The sequence below is a fragment of the Loxodonta africana genome, chromosome 3 (assembly GCF_030014295.1).
Source record: "Loxodonta africana isolate mLoxAfr1 chromosome 3, mLoxAfr1.hap2, whole genome shotgun sequence".
Classification (NCBI taxonomy): domain Eukaryota; kingdom Metazoa; phylum Chordata; class Mammalia; order Proboscidea; family Elephantidae; genus Loxodonta; species Loxodonta africana.
Window position 1 is genome coordinate 178,716,289 of NC_087344.1, and position 22,383 is coordinate 178,738,671.

The 22,383-nt window shown below is 37.0% G+C and overlaps 1 protein-coding gene and 1 non-coding gene across 3 annotated transcripts in view; both read right to left on the bottom strand.

Moving 5' to 3' along the window:
- Positions 1 to 22,383, bottom strand: part of AGL (amylo-alpha-1, 6-glucosidase, 4-alpha-glucanotransferase) — an 82,148-nt gene that overhangs the window by 46,777 nt on the left and 12,988 nt on the right. For both annotated transcript variants that reach the window (XM_023547411.2, XM_010589500.3), the window contains exons 3-7: positions 14,116 to 14,326; positions 13,095 to 13,261; positions 11,998 to 12,201; positions 1,967 to 2,148; positions 1,692 to 1,803 (exon numbers count right to left, since the gene is read on the bottom strand). In XM_023547411.2, coding sequence (XP_023403179.1) covers positions 1,692 to 1,803; positions 1,967 to 2,148; positions 11,998 to 12,201; positions 13,095 to 13,261; positions 14,116 to 14,326 — 876 coding nt within the window. The remainder of the gene's footprint in view (positions 1 to 1,691; positions 1,804 to 1,966; positions 2,149 to 11,997; positions 12,202 to 13,094; positions 13,262 to 14,115; positions 14,327 to 22,383) is intronic.
- TRNAI-AAU (transfer RNA isoleucine (anticodon AAU)) lies at positions 13,913 to 13,986 on the bottom strand. Its single transcript has one exon. It is a non-coding gene; the product is annotated as a tRNA-Ile (tRNA).

A 22,383-nucleotide genomic window follows, 5' to 3' on the forward strand; every position in this document is an offset into this window, starting at 1 on the left:
AAAACATATACCAAAATTCAACAGTTGCTACATGTACAATTTAGTGACACTGATTACATTCTTCAAGTTACGCAACTGCTCTCACCCTCCTTTTCTGAGTTGTGCATCCCTCATTAACACAAATTTGCTGCTCCACCCCCTAAGGTTCCTGTTTAAACTTTCTAGTTGCTGTTGTCAACTTGATCCCAAACAGTTCCTAACACAGCATAATGCTCCAGTCAGGCCTTTTTTTATTAGTTAAACTATTGTTTGGTTTTAAGATAACTTCAGGGCATCTTTTTGGTTTAAGGTTTAAAGATTATCTTGGAGCACTAGTTTCAGGGGTTCATCCACCCTCCATGACTCCAGAAAGTCTGGATTCTATGAGAATTTGAAATTCTGTTCTGGATTTTCTCCTTTTTGATCAGGATTCTTTTATGGAATCTTTGATCAAAACGTTCAGTAATGGTAAACAGGTATCATTCAGTTCTTCTGGTCTCATGGCAAAGAAGGCAGTCGTTCATGGGGGCAATTAGCCACACATTCTTCTTCCTCTGTTGCTCAAGGTGAATACAGGCTGATTGTTATAGTCCTCTCTACGTTGTCTCCTAAAAACCCTAATTTCTCTCCTAGTATGGTTCTTCCTATCCTATTTTGTTTGTGGCACATGCACTAACTTCTTTATTACATACTTTTTTAAGTTGTGATTTAGGTGAAAGTTTACAGAGCAAATTAGTTTCTCATTAACAGTTAATACACAAATTGTTTCGTGACATTTGTTGCCAACCCCATGATGTGTCAACACTCCCCCCTTCTCCACCCCTGATGCCCTGTTTCCATTTGGCCAATTTTCCTGTCCCTTCCTGCCTTCTCATCTTTGTTTTTAGACTGGTGTGCTCATCAGTCTTACACACATGATTGAACTATAAAGCACGTTCCTCATGTGTCTTATTGTTGGCCCTATAGACCTGTCTAATCTTTGGCTGAAGGGTAAACCTCAGGGGTGACTGCCATACTAAGTTAAAAAGGTGTCCAGGGGCAATATTCTTGGAGTTTCTCCAGTCTCTGCCAGAACAGCAGACCTGATCTTTTGTGTGTGTGTGTGAATTTGAATTTTGTTCTACATTTTTCTCTTGATCTGTCTGGGATGGGTTAACTTCTTAAGACTAATTACACCCTTAACCTGATGATTCATTTATCTTTTGGTACTGGCTAATATCTGGATTCAGCGTCACCAGTGTTAGACAGCTTTAATGGTGGTCACATCAGTCTGGAAGCCTGTCTACCTCAGTTAATATCCCTATTACAGTCAGCAGAAGACAATTATATCTCAGTTTCAAAGCCTGTTTGGGGCCTTTCTTAGCTAAAGCAACTTGCTCTGCCTACCTCATATTCATTCATTAAACAGATATATATACAAATATATGAGCCCTAGCATATTCTGAGCATTGTGTTCGGAGACTAAAAGTAAGACAGTTCCCAAGGTAAATAATTATGTCATGTATTATTACGAGATGCCTTTTGGATGTCCCTGCTAACTCTCCCATGCTTCCAGAAACACAGTTCTACACTATAAAAAATAACCCAAATACCATATGATAGTAACAGATTTAATAATGATATTAAGCAAGAATAAAGGAGAATAATCCCTTTAATGATCACTTATCAAATATCTTAAAATTGATAGGAACATTATAGTGTATACCCTTTACCTTGTGTAAGAAGTCTTCTAAATTGCTCAACTGCTTTGTTAACATCTACTTGGAAAAACTCCCAGAGATGAATCTTTGGAAAAACATCCTCCCCAACTATTTTTCGAATGCACTGAAAAATTTCAATAGTTAAAAATAAGTATTTAAAATCCTTTTTTACTAAATACTATTTATATTTAAAATACAGATTCTAAATCATATTCAACCATACATTTAATGTGCTTCAGAAATTTTGTTATTCTGTTTTAGTGTGGTACTCCTCTATACATACTAACATTCATTTGATGATCATTTTCAATCAACGCAGGTAATCCTTTTTCTTTGTATTTCCCTTTTGCAACATCACAGGATAAATGCCAAAGAGCTCTGTCTAAGAGCCAGGCAGGTTTCAAGTGTGGCGAATTCACGAGGTTATATGCACACTCTGGATGCTCGTGGATCCATTTACTGTTAGCAGCTGAAAGAAAATGGAATCATAAAGGAAAATATTGTAATTAAATCGACTGATATTAGTATTTATGCTAAGTTTAAAGGTGAAATAAAACATCAACATCTACCACTTATTTCTTTATACATTAAACATCAGTATTTCATAATGATGCTGTAACGTGAAAAAAATTTTCTTTGTTTATACTATCCTACCTTCCACTTCACTGTATATTATCACTTAAAAAAAATTCTGCTTAGATAATGCTGATCAGAATAAAATCAGTTTTCTCATAGGTAAGCTCTTTGTATATCTAATCATAAAAGGTTAATAAATAAAGATATGTTGTTTTGATAAGACTGGCAAAGGCAATGCTGAGAAACTATTCAAAGAAATATACTCAAAGAACAAGTGTACTTATATCTATCCATTTGTATACTAAGTTCAGAAACAGAATCAGTTCTGCAAAATACTCCAAGTATTGACAACATTGAAGAGAATCTGTTTGAATTTCCTAAATCATCAAATAAAAGTTACACACATTTTGTCTGACCTTTAAAATGGACTGATGCCCTCTGACTTCATAATGATAAGCATGATTGGTTAGTGCACATGAAATAAAAAGTACAAACAATTATTGCATGTCTACTACATGCCAAGAACTGTTTTAAGCACTTAAACGCAGGAATTTATTAATCCGCAGAGGAGTCCCCAGGTGGTGCAAATGGTTAAGCGCTACACTACTAGCTGAAATGGTGGTGGTTTGAACCCACCCAGAAGCACCTTTGAAGACAGGCCTGGCAATCTGCTTCCGAAAGGTCACAGCCCTAAAAACCCGATGGTACGGCTCTACTCTGTATACCTGGGGTCATCATGAGTAAGTGGGAATCCACTCAATGGTAACTAACAACAACATTAATCCCCAAGTCCTAGCTATATGGTGTAGGGCATACTATCTTGTCAATCCTTTAAGAGATGGGGAACTGTGGTACCAAAAAACAAGTAGCTCGGCCAAAGTCATTCAAAGCCAGGAATTAACTCAGGTAAATCTCTTTGCAAATCTGATATCTTAACCACTTAACTCTGCTGCTCAGATCAATGTGTTCATACCCCATTCACTCAAGGTAAGCACCCCTGTAAGCCATTTACAAAGTTTAAACCTTTAAACCCTTATAAGGTTTTAAAACCATTATTATTTTTAATTTCAGTTACTTATTAAGTCATCCATTTATTTAGTATTTACACGCACAAAAACCAAACACTTGGATAAAGACAGGATACATAGAAGCAAAAATGTAATCAAAGTTAGACTGATAATTGTTCAAATTTGCATCAATAATACTGTTGTCGTTAGCGGCTGTCGAGAGGTTCCAACTCATGACCCTATGTACAACACGACGAAACCCCAGTCCTGCGCCAACCTCATAATTGTTGTCATGCTTGAGCCCATTGTGGCAGTGCATCAAGATAGTTTTCACTAAATTGATCATCATTCATTAAAATTCAAAAGACATTCGTTTGTTAAAAATAGTAATAATTACATCCAATTTCATTTTTCATGTGTTAAGACTAAATACTAATGCCGCCCACATTTTTTAAATTGTAAAATATCTTGAAATCTTGTCTCTTATCCTAACATTTAGAAAATTAAATGTAAAATGAAAGAATTCTAAATATTAGGTAATGAAACTAATTTTTTTTTCTATTTCTGTATAAAACAGGAGTCAAATTACAATCTATATTTTAAGATATATCAAAATTAAAAACTACACATGGACTTCTGCAGTGGCAAAGTAAGGAACTCAGCAAACAACCGGTGAAAAAGACAAAAATCATTTAAAGTCTCTGTAAATGGTCCTAAGGGCATACAGTAAATGGAGAAACATTCATTCCAGGTAATTACTAAATCTTGGTAAGAACAGCAAGAACCTGTGACATTTGAGCCATGACCTGTTTCCTTATCCCCCCTATTAACTAGTTGTTACAGAAGCTCTATCCCAGGTGCTCTACTCTGGGTAGGTGTTGCCAAGAAGATAGGGGCTCCCTCTCCCAACAGCTCCCAGTCTGGGTCAGGCTTCCTGCACTTCTCACTCCCCTTGTTGCAGAAGCTCTAGTCCAGGCAGGCAGACAGAGAAAACCGGGGCTCTCTTCCTCCACCCAGCCCCCACTCATAAGGTGGAAGTCCTACCCCAGGTATGGCAGGTAAAGAATATCAGACTCCAACTGCCCTGCTCCAGCTTGCTCTTAGGGTGGAGGCTCCACACTGGGAGGGTGAAGCTGAGACCACCAGGGACTACCATCCCCCGCCCCTAGTGCCTCCACAGCGGGGGTGGCACTTGGGGAGAAAAGTAAGTTTCCACTCCCAACTTAGGAGCCCTGGTGATGCAGTGGTTAGGTGCTTGGTTGCTAAACAGGGTCGGTGGTTTGAACTCACCAGCCGTTCATGGGAGAAAGATGTAGCAGTCTGCTTCCATAAAGATTACAGCCTTAGAAACCCTATGGGGCAGTTCTACAGTGTCCTACAGGGTTGTTGTAAGTCAGAATTGACTCGGTGGCAATAGGTTTGGACCCCCAACTCTGAAGCAATGGCACAGGTGTTCTACTCATGGGGAAAAAAGGCCATTAAGAATGAAGAGCTCTGTAGTTATGCCTGAGGGGTCTGATTTTATTTGGAATAGAGAACTCCATACCTAAAGGCGTTGGTAGGGAGCAATTAAGAGAAGGCTGGTAGCTCTTTGATACAAGCACATCAGAACAGCCAGAAGTTTAACAGACAGAATCAGAGAAAGAGACAGCCAAGGAAAGCCCTCCTGGAATCCTAAGAACTCTGGGGGCTGGTAAGGCTGGGTGCATGCACTAGGATCAGAACAGCCAGAAGTTTAACAGACAGAATCAGAGAAAGAGACAGCCAAGGAGAGCCCTCCTGGAATCCTAAGATCTCTGGGGGCTGGTAAGGCCGGGTACATGCACTAGGCTGTACTCCCCTGAGAAAGACTTGACAGCATTCCTTAAACCACATACAGATCCATTCACACAGGGCAGAAATCTTACTGGCACAATGGACTTAAACATAATCCCTAACCAAACACTGACTGGACAATGAACTATTCTGATCCAGGGCAACTCTTAGGAAGCCAAACTTCATAATAAAATCAAATGCATCCCTGGAAGTCTGGAATACTGTGTTTTATGTGCAAGGCTGCATCTTCTCAGGAGCAGAGAGGGAACCTCCAAGCAACTAGTCTTTGATATATCTTTTTCCATCCTTTACTTTCAACCTATTTATCTTTGAATCTAAAGTGTGTCTTCTATAGCATATAGTTGGATCTGTTTTTTTTTTTTTTTTTTTCTTTTAATTGAGTTTGACAATCTGCCTTTCGAGATTTTCTCTATGTCTTTGGCTTTTAACAATTTTACTATGATGCATCTGAGTTAGATCTCCTTGTGTTTATGCTACTTGGAGTTTATTGAGCTTTAAGATGTATAATGTTTTTCATCAAATTTGGAAGTCCGGTTAGCTTTCAGACATTATTTCTTATAATAATTTTTTCTGTTCTTTTCTCTCCTCTCCTTCTGGTATTCCCATTATGCATATGTTAGCATGCTTACTGATGTCCCATGTTTCTCTGGAGCGCTGTTCATTATTCTGTTTCTGCCTATTCTTCAGATTGCATAATATCTATTGATCTATCTTCAAGTTTGCTAATTCTTTATACTGCCAGCTCAAAGCTATTGTTGAACCCCTCTAGTGACTTTTTCATGGTGGTTATTCACTTAAAAAAAAAAAAAAGACTTAATTTGTACAGCAGTTTTAGGTTTACAGATAAACTGAGCAGAAAGTACAGACAGCTCCCATGTACCGAGGCTCACCCTTCAGTTGTCCCTATTATTAACATCTTGTACTAGTGTGGTACATTTTTTGCAATTGATGAGTGACTACTGATAGAACATAATTAACTAAAGTCCATCATTTATATTAGGGCTCCCCCTTTGTATTGTACAGTTCTATGCGGTTTGACAAATACATATCATATGTGCACTGTTATAGTATCATATAGAATAGTTCACTGCATAAAAATCCCCTGTGCCCCACCTATTCATGGCTCCCTCTTTCTCCCTGAACTCCTGACACTTTCACTGTCTCTATAGTTTTGCCTTTTCCAGAATGTTATGTAGTAGGAATCACATAATAAGTAGTCTTTTCAGAATGGCTCTGTCACTTACCAATATGCATATAAGATTCCTCCATATCTTTTTGTGGCTTGTTAGCTCATTTCTTTTTATTACTGAGTAATATTCCGTAGTATGAAGGTACCACAGTTTGCTTATCCTATTGAAGGGCATCTTGGTTGCTTCCAAGTTTTGGTAATTATGAATAGAACTGCTATAAACATTTGTGTAAAGGGTTTTGTGTGGGTGTAAGTTTTCAACTCATTGGGGCAAATAAGGAACTTCCAAACTTTCTTCCCAAGTGGCTATACCAAGTTACAACCCCACCAGCAATGAATGAGATTTCATGTTGCTCCATATCCTTGCAGCATTTGGTGTGGTCAGTGATTTGTATTTTAGCTATTCTAAATAATCTGAGAAGCTGGACTATATGAAGAAGAACAGGGCACCAGAATTGGAGGAAGATTCATTAAAAGCCTGAGTTATGCAGATGACACAACCTTGCTTGCTCAAAGTGAAGAGGACTTGAAACGCTTACTGATGAAGATCAAAGACCATCGCCTTCAGTATGGATTACACCTCAACATAAAGAAAACAAAAATCCTCACAACTGGACCAAGAGCAACACCATGATAACTGGAGAAAAGACTGAAGTTGTCAAGGATTTCATTTTACTTGGATCTACAATCAACAGCCATGGAAGCAGCAGTCAAGAAATCAAAAGATGCACTGCATTGACAAAATCTGCTGCAAAAGACCTCTTTGAAGTGTTGAAAATCAAAGACGTCATCTTGAGGACTAAGGTGCACCTGACCCAAGCCATAGTGTTTTCAACTGTCTCATATGCATAGCTGGATGATGAATAAAAAAGACCGAAGAAGAACTGACGCCTTTGAATTGTGGTGCTGGCAAAGAATACTGAATATACAATGGACTGCCAAAAGAATGAAAAAATCTGTCTTGGAAGAAGCACAGCCAGAATGCTCTTCAGAAGCAAGGATGGCAAGACTACGTTTCACATACTTTGGACATGTTATCATGAGCAATCAGTCCCTGGAGAAGGACATTATGCTTGGTAAAGCAGAGGGTCAGTGAAAAAGAGGAAGACCCTCAACGAGATAGACTGACATAGTGGCTGCAACAATGGGCACAAGCATAGCAACAACTGTGAGGATGGCGCGGGACCAGGCAGTGTTTCATTCTGCTGTGCACAGGGTCGCTATAAGCCAGAATTGACTCAAGGACACCTAACAACAACAACAGATGTATAGTGGTATCTTATTGTTTTAACTTGTAATTCCCTAATGACATATGATATTGATCATCTTTTCATATGCTTATGTCTCATTTGTATATTTTCTTTGGTGTGTTGTATGTTCAGATCTTTTGCCCATTTTTTTAAAATAATTTTTATTGTGCTTTAAGTGAAAGTTTACAAATCAAGTCAGTCTCTCACATATAAACTTATGTACACCTTACTACATACTCCCATTTACTTTCCCCGTAATGAGTCAGCCCGCTCCCTTCTTCCAGTCTCTTCTTTTGTGTCCGTTTTGCCAGTTTCTAACCCCCTCTACCCTCCCATCTCCCCTCCAGACAGGAGATGCCAACACAATCTCAAGTGTCCACCTGATGCAAGTAGCTCACTCCTCATCGGCATCTCTCTCCAGCCCATTGTCCAGTCCATTCCACATCTGATGAGTTGTCTTCTGGAATGGTTCATGTCCTGGGCCAACAGAAGGTTTGGGGACAATGACCGCTGGGATTCTTCTAGTCTCAGTCAGACCATTAAGTCTGGTCTTTTTATGAGAATGTGGGGTCTGCATCCCACTGTTCTCCTGCTCCCTCAGGGGTTCTCTGTTGTGTCCCCTCTCAGGTTTTGCCCATTTTTTGATTGGACTGCTTTCTTATTGTTGAGCTTTAAAAGTCTTTTCTATGTCTTGGATACAAGACATATGTTTATTTGACATGTGTTTTACAAGGATTTTCTCCCAGTCTGTGGCTTGTCTCTTCATTTTCTTGTGTCTTTCACAGAGAATTTTTTTAATTTTAGTGAAATTCTACTTAGCAATTTCGTATTTCATGGATCATGTTTTCAGTGTTGTAGCTAAAAACTCACTGCCAAATCCAAGGTCGCCTAGATTTTCTCCTGTTATCTTCTACAAGTTTTATAGTTTTGTGTTTTACACTCATGTCTCTGAAAGGTGTAAGTTCTATGTCTAGATTCACTTTTTTTTTTTTTAGCATGTGGATGTCCAGTGGGTTACAGCATGATTTGCTGAACAGACTACCCTTTCTTCATTGAACTGCCTTTGTTCCTTTGTCAAAGATCAGTTGAGCGTATGTTTATGGGTCTATTTCTGGGCTCTCTATTCTGTTCCATTGATCAATTTGTCTATTCTGTCACCAGTACTATACTGTCTTCATTACTGTAGCTTTATAGTAAGTCTTGAAGTTGGGTAGTGTCAGTCATTTGACTGTTGTTCTTCAATACTGTGTTGGCTATTTTGGGTCTTTTGCCTTTCTACATAAACCTTCAATCAGCTTGTCAATATCCACAAAATAACTTGTGGGTGTTTTCATTGGGATTGCATTGAATCTATAGATTCAGTTAAGGAAAACTGACATCTTAACGATATTGAGTCTTCCTATCCACGAACATGGAGTATCTCTTCATTTATTTAGATCTTTGATTTCTTTTAACAGAGTTTTGTAGTTTTCCTCATATATATTTATCTTATACATATTTTGTTAGATATATACCTAAGTATTTCATTCTTTTTGGTGCTAATGTAAATGGTGCTGTGTTTTTAATATAAAATTCTAATTATTCATTGCTACCCAAAAACCCAGTGCCGACAAGTTCGACAGAGTAGAACTGCCCCATAGAGTTTCCAAGGAGTGCCTGGTGGATTCGAACTGCCGACCTTTTGGTTAGCAGCCATAGCCCTTAACCACACCACCAGGTTTTCCAACCATTTAAAGTCTCTGGAAATTGTCCTAAGGTTAGCAGCATGTGGAGAAACATTTATTCAAGAAAGCCTACTAAATCTCATTCATAACCATGAGAGTCTGTGGTATTTGAGCCATAATTTTCTATCCCAACCCTCACCCAGCTCCCACCCCTCAGTTCAGCACAATTTTAGCTGTGCTACTGGCAGTTGCAGCTAAAAATACAAGGCTCCCAGTAGGGCTACAGTTGAGATAGGCAAGCTACTAGCATTTCTCATCTCTCCAGCTCTCTGTTGGAGATGCTTTGTTCAAGACAAAAACAGCTGAGAAGTCTGGGGCTCCCTTTCTCCACCCAGCCCTCACTCACAGAGAGAAGGCTTTACCCCAGTTATGGCAAGTCATGGATACTGGGCCCCATTTGCTTTTGCCCCAGCTCACTTGTAGGATGGAAGTTCTACACCTTGAGAGGCAAGCCAAGAAAACCAGAGACTGTTGTTTCTGCCACCAACTGTGGAACAGTGACAGAGGTATTCTGCCCAGAGGAAGGAATTTATAATAATAACAGAGAGCTTCATAGTTCTGCCCAACAGAATTGCCCCTTATTTTGAACAGCACATGGGAAAAGTTCAAGCATATGGGAGGGGTACTTCCTAATTCATTCTGTCAAGCCAGCATTACCCTAATATCAAAACCAGAGATATAACAAGTAAGGAAAAACCACAGACCAATATCTCTCTCATGAGCAAAGATGCAAAAATCCTTAACAAAATTTTAGCAAATCAAATCCAGCACCATATAAAAAGAATTATATACCACAACCAAGAATGATTTATTCTAGGTATGCAAGGCTGGTGCAGTTTTTGAAAATCAGTTAATGTAACCTGTCACATCAGTAGACTAAAGAAAGGACCCTATAGGGTCCCTATAAGTCAGAATCGACTCAATGGCAACGGGTTTGGTTTTGGTTAGATGGTTGTTTTTTAAAAAAAAAATAATTTTTTCAACAGTTACAGTTGTGTCATTGGGCTAAGGTTCTGTGAAGCCCCTCATGCCACTATTCCAGAAGTCAACTTTCCCTGGATAATAACTTTTTAAATGAAAATCTATTTAACAGAAAGTACGTTATGATTTACAACTTTTTCTGAGTAAGGCTGAGGCAAAGTTCACTTCTTTTATATTACACAGAATCTCTCAAATGCTTCAGAAATATATGTCTGTGGCACAGATTGGTAACTGTACCCCACTTTTATTCTCCCCTTCTTACTTTAGTAATAGTACTCCCAAGGTTGAGTTGTATACATGGCTGACAAGCTAAAAACTATAGCTGCAGCTTCCATTATAGCCAGGTGTGACATGGGACAAAATCCTATACAATGCAAAGAGGGCAGCAGTAATTTATATTCTAGATCACGCCCTTAAAAGGCATGACTTCCTTTTCCCTTTTCCCATTTCTGCTGGGTACAATGTGGTAACAGGAGGTGGAGTAGCCATATCTGATATGAGACAGAAGCAAAATGTTGGAGGTGGCAAAGTAACAACAAAGAAAATACCTAGTTCTTTATTGCCATTAAGCTTCCATACTAGTCCTGGAAAAACAACCTGATCTTTTATAAGAAATAAATACAATTTTGGTCTTGTTTAAGTCACTGTATTTTTGTCCGTTTGTTACAGCTGCCTGGGCCATATCCTAGGTCATACAAAATTTCTAATGAATACCATTATTTGGTTTAGAAGAATACATTTGATGTGAGTGAGAGAGATGTCAAAGGAATTATCAATACTGTTGAATTTTAAAATGAACAATGCTGAATATTCTTGGATATTAGGAATTTTTCACTGTAGACTTTGATGCTTGGTGTCCAGGTTATGCAGAAACACCAAATCTGAGAAAGTTCTTTACCTAAATTTGATTGTTTGGCATTATCATTGACAACTTATCATCTATAATGATGAATGAACCAAATCCCTGAGCTTTTAAATATCTTCACAGTTCCTACAGTTACTTGGAAAAATTACTTTATGAAACACCAGAGGTGATTTTTTTTTATCATGAAACATTTTGTACCACCCATAATTCTTGTACTTTACACACGTAAATCAGTGGTTCCCAAGCTTTTCTACGTTGTGGCACACGTAGAAGATAAGATTTGTAAGGTTCACTAGATTAAACTGAAGGTTGCTCATGGCCAGAGATTGCTCCAGGCCAGGCAGGCCACACTGCCCTGATGAAGTGAGGGAAGGAATCATCTCCCCGAGACTCTGATATATTTAATAAAATCGCATATTGGCTAGTATTCTTGGAAAACAAAACAGGTTAACTTTAATAAGCTCTTTTAACATACAAAAGATGTAATTTTCAGATTTAAGTTCTGGGAATTTAACAGTAATTTTGTCTCTAAGCAAGTCGTTTTGTTTTTTCACATATGCTACAGTACCAGAGTTACTGCTATACGGGATTCATTAGTTGATCTCCAAAGTATTAATACTGTAAACTGAAATATGTGATCATTATGTTCCTTCTGTGGTCACTCTCCTGCTTTTATACGCCTCACCCACAAAATATTTATACATTGATTATACCCTCAATCAATACTGTTTTCTTTGGAAGAAAAAAGTGGTAATATATAAAATAATTTTTTAAAGTGAAGGACACCTAAGCATCATTTGTGTTTTCAAAATTTATGTTATATAAACAGCAAGAAATGAAATAATAATATTCTTAGAAAAAGTAATGGAGATAGTTAATGAAGCTCATACCAGTATGATTGTAGACAACATCAGTAATACAAAGAATGTTCCATTCCTTTTTCAATTTTTCCACCAGCTGTCCAACATCATTCCAGGTATATTTTTTACCAGGTCTTGAAAAGTCAGGATTTAATTCTAACTGATCAGCCAGAGAGTAGCATGACCGAGATATTCCAAGAGTCTGCAATGGGGTAAAATGAATCATGTTGTAACCTGCAAAGCAAAAAAACAAAGACCATTGTAAAAAAAAAAAGAAAACAAAACTAAAACTAAGCAAAATACAAATTTAAAGTTTCTTAAATAATTCTAAATAGTGAGGCAATTATACTACAATTAGAAAAGAAATAAAAGAATTAGGTTCAAATCCTCATTGTACCACAAATGACTACAAGCAAGTCTACTTAAATCTTTCAGGATATCAGCATCCTCATGCAAAAGACAAAGATAATAACAAAATGAATTTGAAAATGTCACATACAGTGCCTAGCTTATATTAGACGTTCAATTTATATTTGTTGAATGGTTATATTTACATGTAGAGAATATATCCTATGCAAATATATCAATACATGTCTCTCTTCCACTTTTTAATGTTCCACAATACTTTAATTCTGTTTTGTAGTAAACTTCTCATTCCTCTCTTCACACTACTGTATATTCAACTTGAAAAAGTAGGAACTTAATAACGCTCTTTACTAAAGAGTAAAATACACCCTAAGCTGCATTTTCTCATGGTATGCGTGGCAGCACATACCTTCTAAATGGAAGAAAGTTAATGTTTGCTGAATTAAAAAAACATGTAATAATGCATTTTCCAATACATTTTAAGAGTTTACTACTTATTTTTATATGTCAAGGTCGAGTTTTGAAAAGATAATGATCTCATTTTACCATAGAGTTCCTTAACTGATTAAGTTGGACCACATAATCTGTCATTTTTGTAGGTTAAAAAGGTCAAGTATCAGCAATTTCATATGGTTCAATCTATACATATTGCTAAATATACTAAAAAAAATAAAAGGAGAATCAAAATCTTTCAAATTGGTATCACAGAGGGTACAATTATTTTTACAAAGAAAAATATAAAGAAAGAAAACTGATACTACCTGATTCTTTAGCAACCCTAAGTCTGCTTTCCCATTCATCAAAGGGTCCCAAACACTTAGCTAAAAATGTCTGGAGAGTAACACAGTCCAAGGGTAATACGTGATTATCAGCACCAACACGTAAAATAGGATCCACAACTATGTAACCTCCACCACTTTTCTCATTTCTAAGTGGAAAAACAAAAAAAAAGTTTCAGTTAATGACAGGGGAAAAAAAGTCCTTATCCAATAGTTTGACTCTGTAATGGGAAGATGAACTAACTGTCTCATTAAAAATATCTATTTATTTCTAATCATATTAAATCAGTTTAAAAGAGTTGCAACAAAAGTTAATGGGAAAGCCCCTTTTTACCCTTTCTCAATCTATACATGATTGCTTAACACAATATATGTAATAGCCAATAATGTTCATTTAATGAAAAAATAAGTGTTCTAAAATCTATCAGTAGTAACCGGGGCACCCAAATAAATGGCATCACATAATCGGGTTGCACAAAAAGACTGTTTTAACTGTTACTTCAAAAAATATTTACATTAATTCTTTGAATTTGCAGTGCGCCATATAATCATCTCCTAGTATATTACTGAACATTTTATAGAATATTTATTGAAACTGAAGAAACATAGTCCATTTGCATGTCCAGAAAAACAAAAACCCAGTGCCGTCGAGTCGATTCCAACTCATAGCAACCCTATAGGACAGAGTAGAACTGCCCCATAGAGTTTCCGAGAAGCGCCTGGCGGATTCGAACTGCTGACCCTTTGGTTAGCAGCCGTAGCACTTAACCACTACGCCACCAGGGTTTCCAAAAGTGACGTGGCCCATACAGGGATTGAACCCATGACCTTGGTGTTATTAGCACCAAGCTCTAACCAACTGAGCTAAGTGGCCAGAAAGTCCTGTAAATACTGTATGGTCATGGTTCATACAGTAACTCTTCACACGTTAGGTAACAACTTCAGGTTTTAGAATAAATTAACTTTTTGGCTTTTTTTTTTACATACAGAACACCTGACTTACCCTTGAAGGAAGTAATACTGAAATGATCCAGACTGTTGAAGATTAAGTTTACAGTATTTATCAGAATCATCTTCTCTTTCTGTTGGATTTTCCCATCCTAGGGAGCGGAATTTTTCTCGATTGAATGTTTCTCCAGGAAATGGGTAATTTGTATACACAGTAACTGCTTTCCCCTGTAAAGTTGGGCCTAATCGGAACTGTAGTTCAAATCCTAAACAAAAAGCACGCTTTAATAAGCTCATTGAAGGTCTTAAGTTATCATATAAAAATGTTGTATTTAAATTATTTAAAAAACTATGATGTTTCAATTATGTTTAAAAAAACACCAAACAATACTACTTTTGGAACTACTTTGCATTCAAATTTAGCAGAATTTTATTTTTTAAAATCAATAGTAAACATCACAGAACTCTCTGCTCTGTACTGTCCCCTCCCCCTTTCCCTAGAAATTGATTTTTCCCTACACACCCTGAGCTGATTGCTCAGAGGTGGGACCAGGGATCTTTTCTAGTATTTTTCAAGCTGCAGTACAGAAAGTGAGTTTCTCTGGGGTATCAGAGAGGACAGCATACAAAACTTCAGCAGAATTATGGAACACCTCTCTGGCTACATAGAGAAAGTCTGCAGCAAGAGAAGTTAACCTCAGAGAGGCAGAATTCAGATTTTTGACAAGAGTGCTGGAAGCATTTTAGTCCTTGATTCCATTTGTTCCTTATTCTCACTCAAATCCAGTGGTGTGCTGATACATACTAAACAACCAGCTAGGGCCCCGATTTGTAGTTTGCTGACTCCTGGTGTAAACAATTCCACCATGGTCACTCTCAAGCTAACAGTGAGACACCACTGAACATGGAATTGGGGAGAGATTTGTACAATAAGCTCTTATTAGCTCATTAACAAGCAGTTCCAGCACTTTTTGCCAATATCCCCACCCTTAATGGTTTAGTTATTCAAGCCTTTCTTGAAGTTCTGAGAGCGCCACACATTCCCATTTTTTGTGTAAGTTACATTATTTCTATTAATATACATAGGAGACTTGCACATTGGATCACCAGTATTATTCCATGAAGGAGAAAAATAACACATTATAGTTATAACTTAGTTGTGAAAGAAACTTTTGGTTGGTTTAAGGTAGACCTTAAGCCTTGATTATAAATATTAGAATGTAAAAATTCTGACAATAGTTAAGCCTATTAGAAATATAACCCCCCCCCAAAAAAAAACAAACCAAAACCCACTGCCATCGAGTCAATTCCCACTCATAGTGACCTTATGGCACAGAGTAGAACTGTACCATCAGGTTTACCGAGGAGCAGGTGGTGGATTTGAACTGCTAACCTCTTGGTTAGCAGCTGATCTCTTAATCACTGTGCCCAATTAGAAAGATAAGGCATATAAATTTTAAACATGGGTGTAGTATTTCAATTAATGACAGGCAATAATAACTGAGGAAGGCAGGAAAATTTAGTTTTGCTGACTATAATCTTTAATGTTTAAGGAACTTTTTGAGAAGAACATACTAGTATTTATACTTTTAATGCCTGACTTATTAAACATACAACTTCACTCAACAAAGTAATTAAAAATGTTGTACTAAGTGCCTACTATGTAATAGGGAATAAAATAGATGCTGCTCTTGCCCTTTGTGAAGCCTGAGTCCTAAAGTGGTGAAGGCAGCCATTATACAATGAATACAATAAACGAATGAACAAATAAATAAAATAGTATGTTAAAAAAAAAAACAAAAACCCAGTGCCGTCATAGTATGTTAAGAAGGGGATAAATGCTAAGGGAAAAAAAAATGCAGAGCAGAATAAAGAAAAACAATGCAATAATAAAAAAAATGTACAATTAATCCAAAAGGCAAAAAAAAAAAAACAGATTTGACAAATACAAATAGCAAGATGACAGACTTAAACCTAACCGTCTTAGTTTACCTAGTCCTGCTATAACAGAAATACCACCAATGGATGGCTTTAACAAACAGAAGTTTATTCTTTCACAGTCTAATAGGCACTTTAGAAGTCTGAATTAAGGGTGCCAGTTCTAGAGAAAGGCTTTCTCTCTCCGTTAGCTCTGGGGGAAGGTACTTGTCATCAATCTTCCTCAGTCAAGGAGCTTCTCAGTACAGCGACCCTGGGTCCAAAGGATGTGCTATTCTCCTGGCCCTTGTTTCTTGGTGATGTGAGGTCCCCCTGCTTCTCTGCTCACTTCTCTCTTTTATATTTCAAAAAGATTGATTTAAGAAAACCCTAATCTTGTAGATTGACTCCTGCCTCATTAACATAACTGCCTCTAATCCTGCCTCATTAACGGCATAGAGGCAGGATTTACAACACCGAGAAAAATCACATTAGATAACAAAATGGTGGACAATCACACAATCCTGGGAATCATGGCCTAGCCAAACTGACACATATTTTTGGGGGAAACAATTTAATCCATAACACTAACCATGTCAATAATCACATTAAATGTAAATAACTTAAACACCCCATTAAAAGGCAAAGATTGTCAGATTGGATAAAAAAGACCTCACAATACACTGCCCATAAGACACCCACTTTAAATATAAAAACACAAATATGTTAAAAGCAAAAAGATGGAAAATACAGACCATTTAGACACAAATCAAAAGAAAGCTGAAGTAACTATTAATATCAGACAAAATAGATTTCACAAAAAAATATTACCAGGAACAAAAAAGGTTATTTCATGATATAGGAGTCAAGTCATCAACATAACCACCCAAAAAGTTTGTGTCCCTAATAACAGAGCTTTAAAAAACTGCAAGCAGCAAAACTGACAGAACTACAAGGAAAATAAACAAATCCACAATTATAGTCAGAGATTTCAACACTCTCTCTCAATAACTGATAGAACGAGTAGACAGAATGTATAGAGAAGACAGCACTATCGATCAACTTGACCTAACTGACACTTACTGGAGATTCCAACACAAAAAAACAGAATACATACCCTTTTTAGTGCACACAGGTCTCTGGGTGGTACAAATGGTTTGTGCTTAACTATTAACCTAAATGGTAGCAGTCTGAACCCACCCAGTGCTCTGTGGAAGAAAGGCCTAGCGATCTGCTTCCATAAAAAATTACAGTCAAGAAAACCCTACGGGGTAGTTCTACTCTGTAACACGTAGGGTCACCATGAGTCAGAATCAACTAGATAGCAACAGGTTTGGCTTGGTTTTTTAAGTGCACATGGAATACTTGCTAAGACAGACCACATTCTGAGACATAAAGTGTCAGTAAATTTAAAAATATTCAAATCATACAAAGGATGTTCTCTAATGACCATAAAATTAAATTAGAAATCAATAACAAAAAGATATTTGACAATTCCTAAATATTTAAAAACTAAGTGGTACACTTCTAAATAATCCATGAGTCAAAAAGGATTTCAAAAAGAAAATTAGAAAATATTGTAAAAATGAATAAAAATGAAAACACAACATAGTAAAATCTGAAGAATGTAGCTTAAGTACTATATAAACATTGACAGCACTAAACCCTCAAATCAATGATCTCAGCTTCCACCTTAAATAACTAAGAAAAGCAAGTTAAAAAAAAAGTAAGCAGAAGAAAGGAAATAATAAAGATCCGAATAAAAATAATGAAATAGAAAAGAGAAAGCCAACAGAGGAAATCAGTAAAATTTTTAAAAAATGGTTCTTTTCCACTATTATAAGATCTTGAGAAATAGTATAAACTGAGAAGAACGCGTACTTTTGTGGTTACGAGGAGGGGAGGGAGGGAGGGAGGGAGAGGGTTTTTTACTGATTAATTAGTAGATAAGAACTGCTTTAGGTGAAGGGAAGGACAACACTCAATACATGGAAGGTCAGCCCAATTGGACTGGACCAAAAGCAAAGAAGTTTCCGGGATAAAATGAATGCTTCAAAGGTCAGCGGAGCAAGGGCGGGGGTTTGGGAACCATGCTCTAAGAGGACTTCTAAGTCAATTGGCAAAATAATTCTGTTATGAAAACATTCTGCATCCAACTTTGAAATGTGGCATCTGGGGTCTTAAATGCTAACAAGCGGCCATCTAAGATGCATCAATTGGTCTCAACCCACCTGGATCAAAGGAGAATGAACACCAAGGTCACACAACAACTAAGAGCCCAAGAGACAGAAAGGGCCACAGGAACCAGAGACTTACATCATCCTGAGACCAGAAGAACTAGTTAGAGCCCAAGAGACAGAAAGGGCCACAGGAATCAGAGACTTACATCATCCTGAGACCAGAAGAACTAGTTGGTGCCCAGCCACAATCGATGACTGCCCGGACAGGGAGCACAACAGAGAACCCCTGAGGGAGCAGGAGATCAGTGGGATGCAGACCCCAAATTCTCATAAAAAGACCAGACTTAATGGTCTGACTGTGCCTAGAGGAATCCCGGCTGGCATGGTCCCCAAACCTTCTGTTGGCACAGGACAGGAACCATTCCCGAGACAACTCATCAGACATGAAAGGGACTGGACAGTGGGTAGGAGAGAGATGCTGAAGAAGAGTGAGCTAATTATATCAGGTGGACACTTGAGACTGTGTTGGCATCTCCTGTCTGGAGGGGGGATGGGAAGATAGACAGAGTTGGAAGCTGGCAAAATTGTCACAAAAGGAGAGACTGGAAGGGCTGACTCATTAAGGGGAGAGCAAGTGGGAGTAAGGAGTAAGATGTATATAAACTTACATGTGACAGACTGACTTGATTTGTAAACGTTCACTTGAAGCTCAATAAAAGTTAATTTAAAAAAATGGTTCTTTTAAGAGATTAAAAAAAAATCAATAAATTTCTAGCCAAATTAATCAGGAAAAAAGAGAGAAAACACAAATTACCAATATGAGGAATGAGAGAGGTACCATTGTTACAAATCATGTAGATACTAAAGGACATAAAAAAGAATATTATCAACAAATTTATGCTAATAAATTTGACACCCAACTCAACAAATTGAGTGAAATGGATAAATTCCTTTAAAGATATCAACTATCAAAAGCTCACACAAGAAGATATCAATAACCCAATTAATCCTGTATCTATTTTAAAAACTGAATAGGTAATTAAAGTCTTCCCAGGAAGAAAACTTCATGTCCAGATGGCTTCACTGGTGGATTCTACACAAATGCTTCCAGAAACTTGAAGAAAAAGGAATACTTCTCAACTCATTCCATGAAACCACCATTACTCTAATATAAAAATCGGACAAAGACATTACAAGAAAACTACAGACCAATATTCCTCATGAACATAGATGCAAAACCAAGAAAGTTTTAGCAAATAGAATCCAACAATACACAAAAAAGAGAATTAATCATGACCAACTGGGGCTCATTTGAGGAATGCAAGTTTGGTTTAATATTTGAAAATCAATCAAAGCAAGTCACCACATTAACAGACTAAAAGAAAGCAACAACGACAACATACGATCATCTCAACAGATGCAGGAAAAGCCTGTAACAAAACTAAACATCTATTCTGCATAAAATATCTCAGAAACTACAAATACAAGGGAGCTCAATTTGAAAACAAAGTATCTATGGGGAACCTACAGCTAACACCATAATTTAATGGTAAAAGACTGTTAAAATATAATTTAACATTATATTTGAGGTTCTAGATAGTGCTAAAATAAAAGTCACCCAGATTGGAAAGGAGAAGTTCTCTTTATCTGCAAGAAACAGGGTTGTCTATGTAGAAAATTCTATGGGATCTACAAAACAGCTACTGGAACTAATGAGTAAGTTGATCAAAACTACAGGACACAAGATAAAAAAATCAATTGTATTTCTATATGCTAGGAACAATCAGAAATTGAAATAAAAAATACTATTTACAATAGCATCAGAGATATGAAATAAAGAGACAAATCTGGCAAAATATGTGCAAGACTTGTACACTAAAATTATAAAATTATATAAAATTATAAATACTACAGAGAGGAATTAAAGAAGACCTAAACAAATGGGATGACATATTGTGTTCATAGAGAAGACTCAAAATTGTTGATGTCAATTCTCATTTGATCTATGGATTCAGCACGATCCCATCGAAATCTCAGAAAGCTTTTCTTTTGCAGAAATTAATGAGTCGATTCTAAAATTCCTAATATTAATGCAAATGACCTAGAATATTCAAAACTACTTTGGAAAAAAAAATTTGGAAGAGTTACACTACTCAACTTCAAAGCTTACTGTAAAGCTACAGTAACCAAGACAGTATAGAACTGTCATGAAGATACAAACATTGATCGGTGGAACAGAACAGGGTCCAGAAATAGACCCACACATACATGGTCAACTGATTTTTGGCAATGGTATCAAGATAACTGAACAAGCATAGAAAGTCTTTTTCACAAACTGGTCGCAGACCACTAGATAAACACACAGAAGAATAAAATTTGACCCTTACCTAAAACACACCACACACAAAAATGAATGAAAAATGGATCATACCTAAATACAAAACTTAGAACTATAAAACTTCTGGAAGAAAACACAGGAAAAAATCTTCACAGCTGTAACTTGGGGAATGATTTCTGAGATATGACACCATAAGTATGACCCATGCAAGAAAAAATTTAATGAATCAGACTTCAACAAAATTAAAATCTACTCTGAAAAGGCACTGTTAAAGCAATGAAAAGGGGAACCACCAACTGGGGGCAAATATTTGTAAATCCCGTACCAGAAAAAGGACTTATATCCAGAATGTATAAACAACTTTCAAAAACTCAATTATAATGTTGGCTGGGAGAGAAAGAAAAGGATTACAAAGGGGCTGGAGGAAAATTTCGAGGGTGATGAGTATGTTTACGGGTATGTTCACTCCTATCGTGGTGAGGGTTTCACTGGTGTATTCATACGACAAAACATCAAATCATGCACTTTTTATATGTGCACTTCACTGTATCAGTTATAGATGAAAGTTGCAAAACAAAAACGATATAATACTCTTATTTATTAAATTGTTATATTTTAAACATATTTTATTATTCATTCTTCTTTTGTCTTAGAACAATCGCTCTGTATACTTCCCATTAGTTTTCTGTTTCTGAATATTATTCTGAACTCAAGGCTTTTCAAAAACATTTCAGTTAACTGTAATAGTAATTTTAGTTTACATTTCTTATCAACGATGTTCAAATCACCACAACTTGGAGAGTGGAAGCCACTTTAAACCGTCTTCTTTGTCCTTTCTATACTTCCCTGACATCCTTGAAAACATCCTAGCACTCTAGCAATACTGGAAAATACATTTATTTATTTAAATTTTATTGTGCTTTAGGTGCACGTTTACAGAGCAAATTAGTCTCTCATTCAAAAACTGATACACAAATTGCTTTATGACATTGGTTACTGTCCCTGCAATGTATCAGCACTCTTCCGTTTCCCTTTACACCCTGGGCTCCCCGTGTCCATTCGTCCAGTTTTCCTGCCCTTCGTGCCTTCTCATCTTTGATTTTTTGAGCAGGTGTTGCCCTTTTGGTCTCATATACTCGACTGAGCTAAAACTAAGTTATTGTTTGTTTTACAGTACTGTCTAATCTTTGGCTGAAAGGTGGGCTTTGGGAGTGGCTTCAGTGCTGAGTTAGCAGGGTGTTCAGGGGCCAACAAGTAAGTCTGGTCTTTTTTGTGAATTTGAATTTTGTTTTACATTTTTCTCCCAGTCTGTGCAGGACCCTCTATTGTGATTCCCATCAGAGCTTTCAGTGGTGGTAGCTGGGCACAATCTAGTTCTTTTGGGCTCAGGCTGGTGGAGGCTGTGGTTCATGTGGTCCATTAGTAGTCTGAACTAATATTTTCTTTGTGCCTTTGGTTTTCTTCATTCTCCAGGTAGAATGGGACTAATAGGTATTATCTTGGACGGCCTCTTGCTAGCTTTTAAGACCCCAGACACTACTGACCAGAGGAGGATGTAGAACATTTTCTTTATGAACTATGTCAGTTGACCTAGATGTCCCCCAAGACCACGGTCCCCAGCTCTCAGCCTTAGCCCCATATTTTTTACTTTACTCTTTTCTTTTGCGTTGCAAATATTTTTTCCCAGTTCTTTGCCTTCTAATTTTTATAGTTTTAACAACTTGGAAAAGTTTAATTTTTTTTTATTGTGCTTTAAGTGAAAGTTTACAAATCAAGTCAGTCTCTCATACAAAAACTTACATACACTTTGCTATGTACTCTTAGCTGCTCTCCCTTTAACGAGACAGCACACTCCTCCTCTCTACGTTGGGAAAATACATTTATTTTT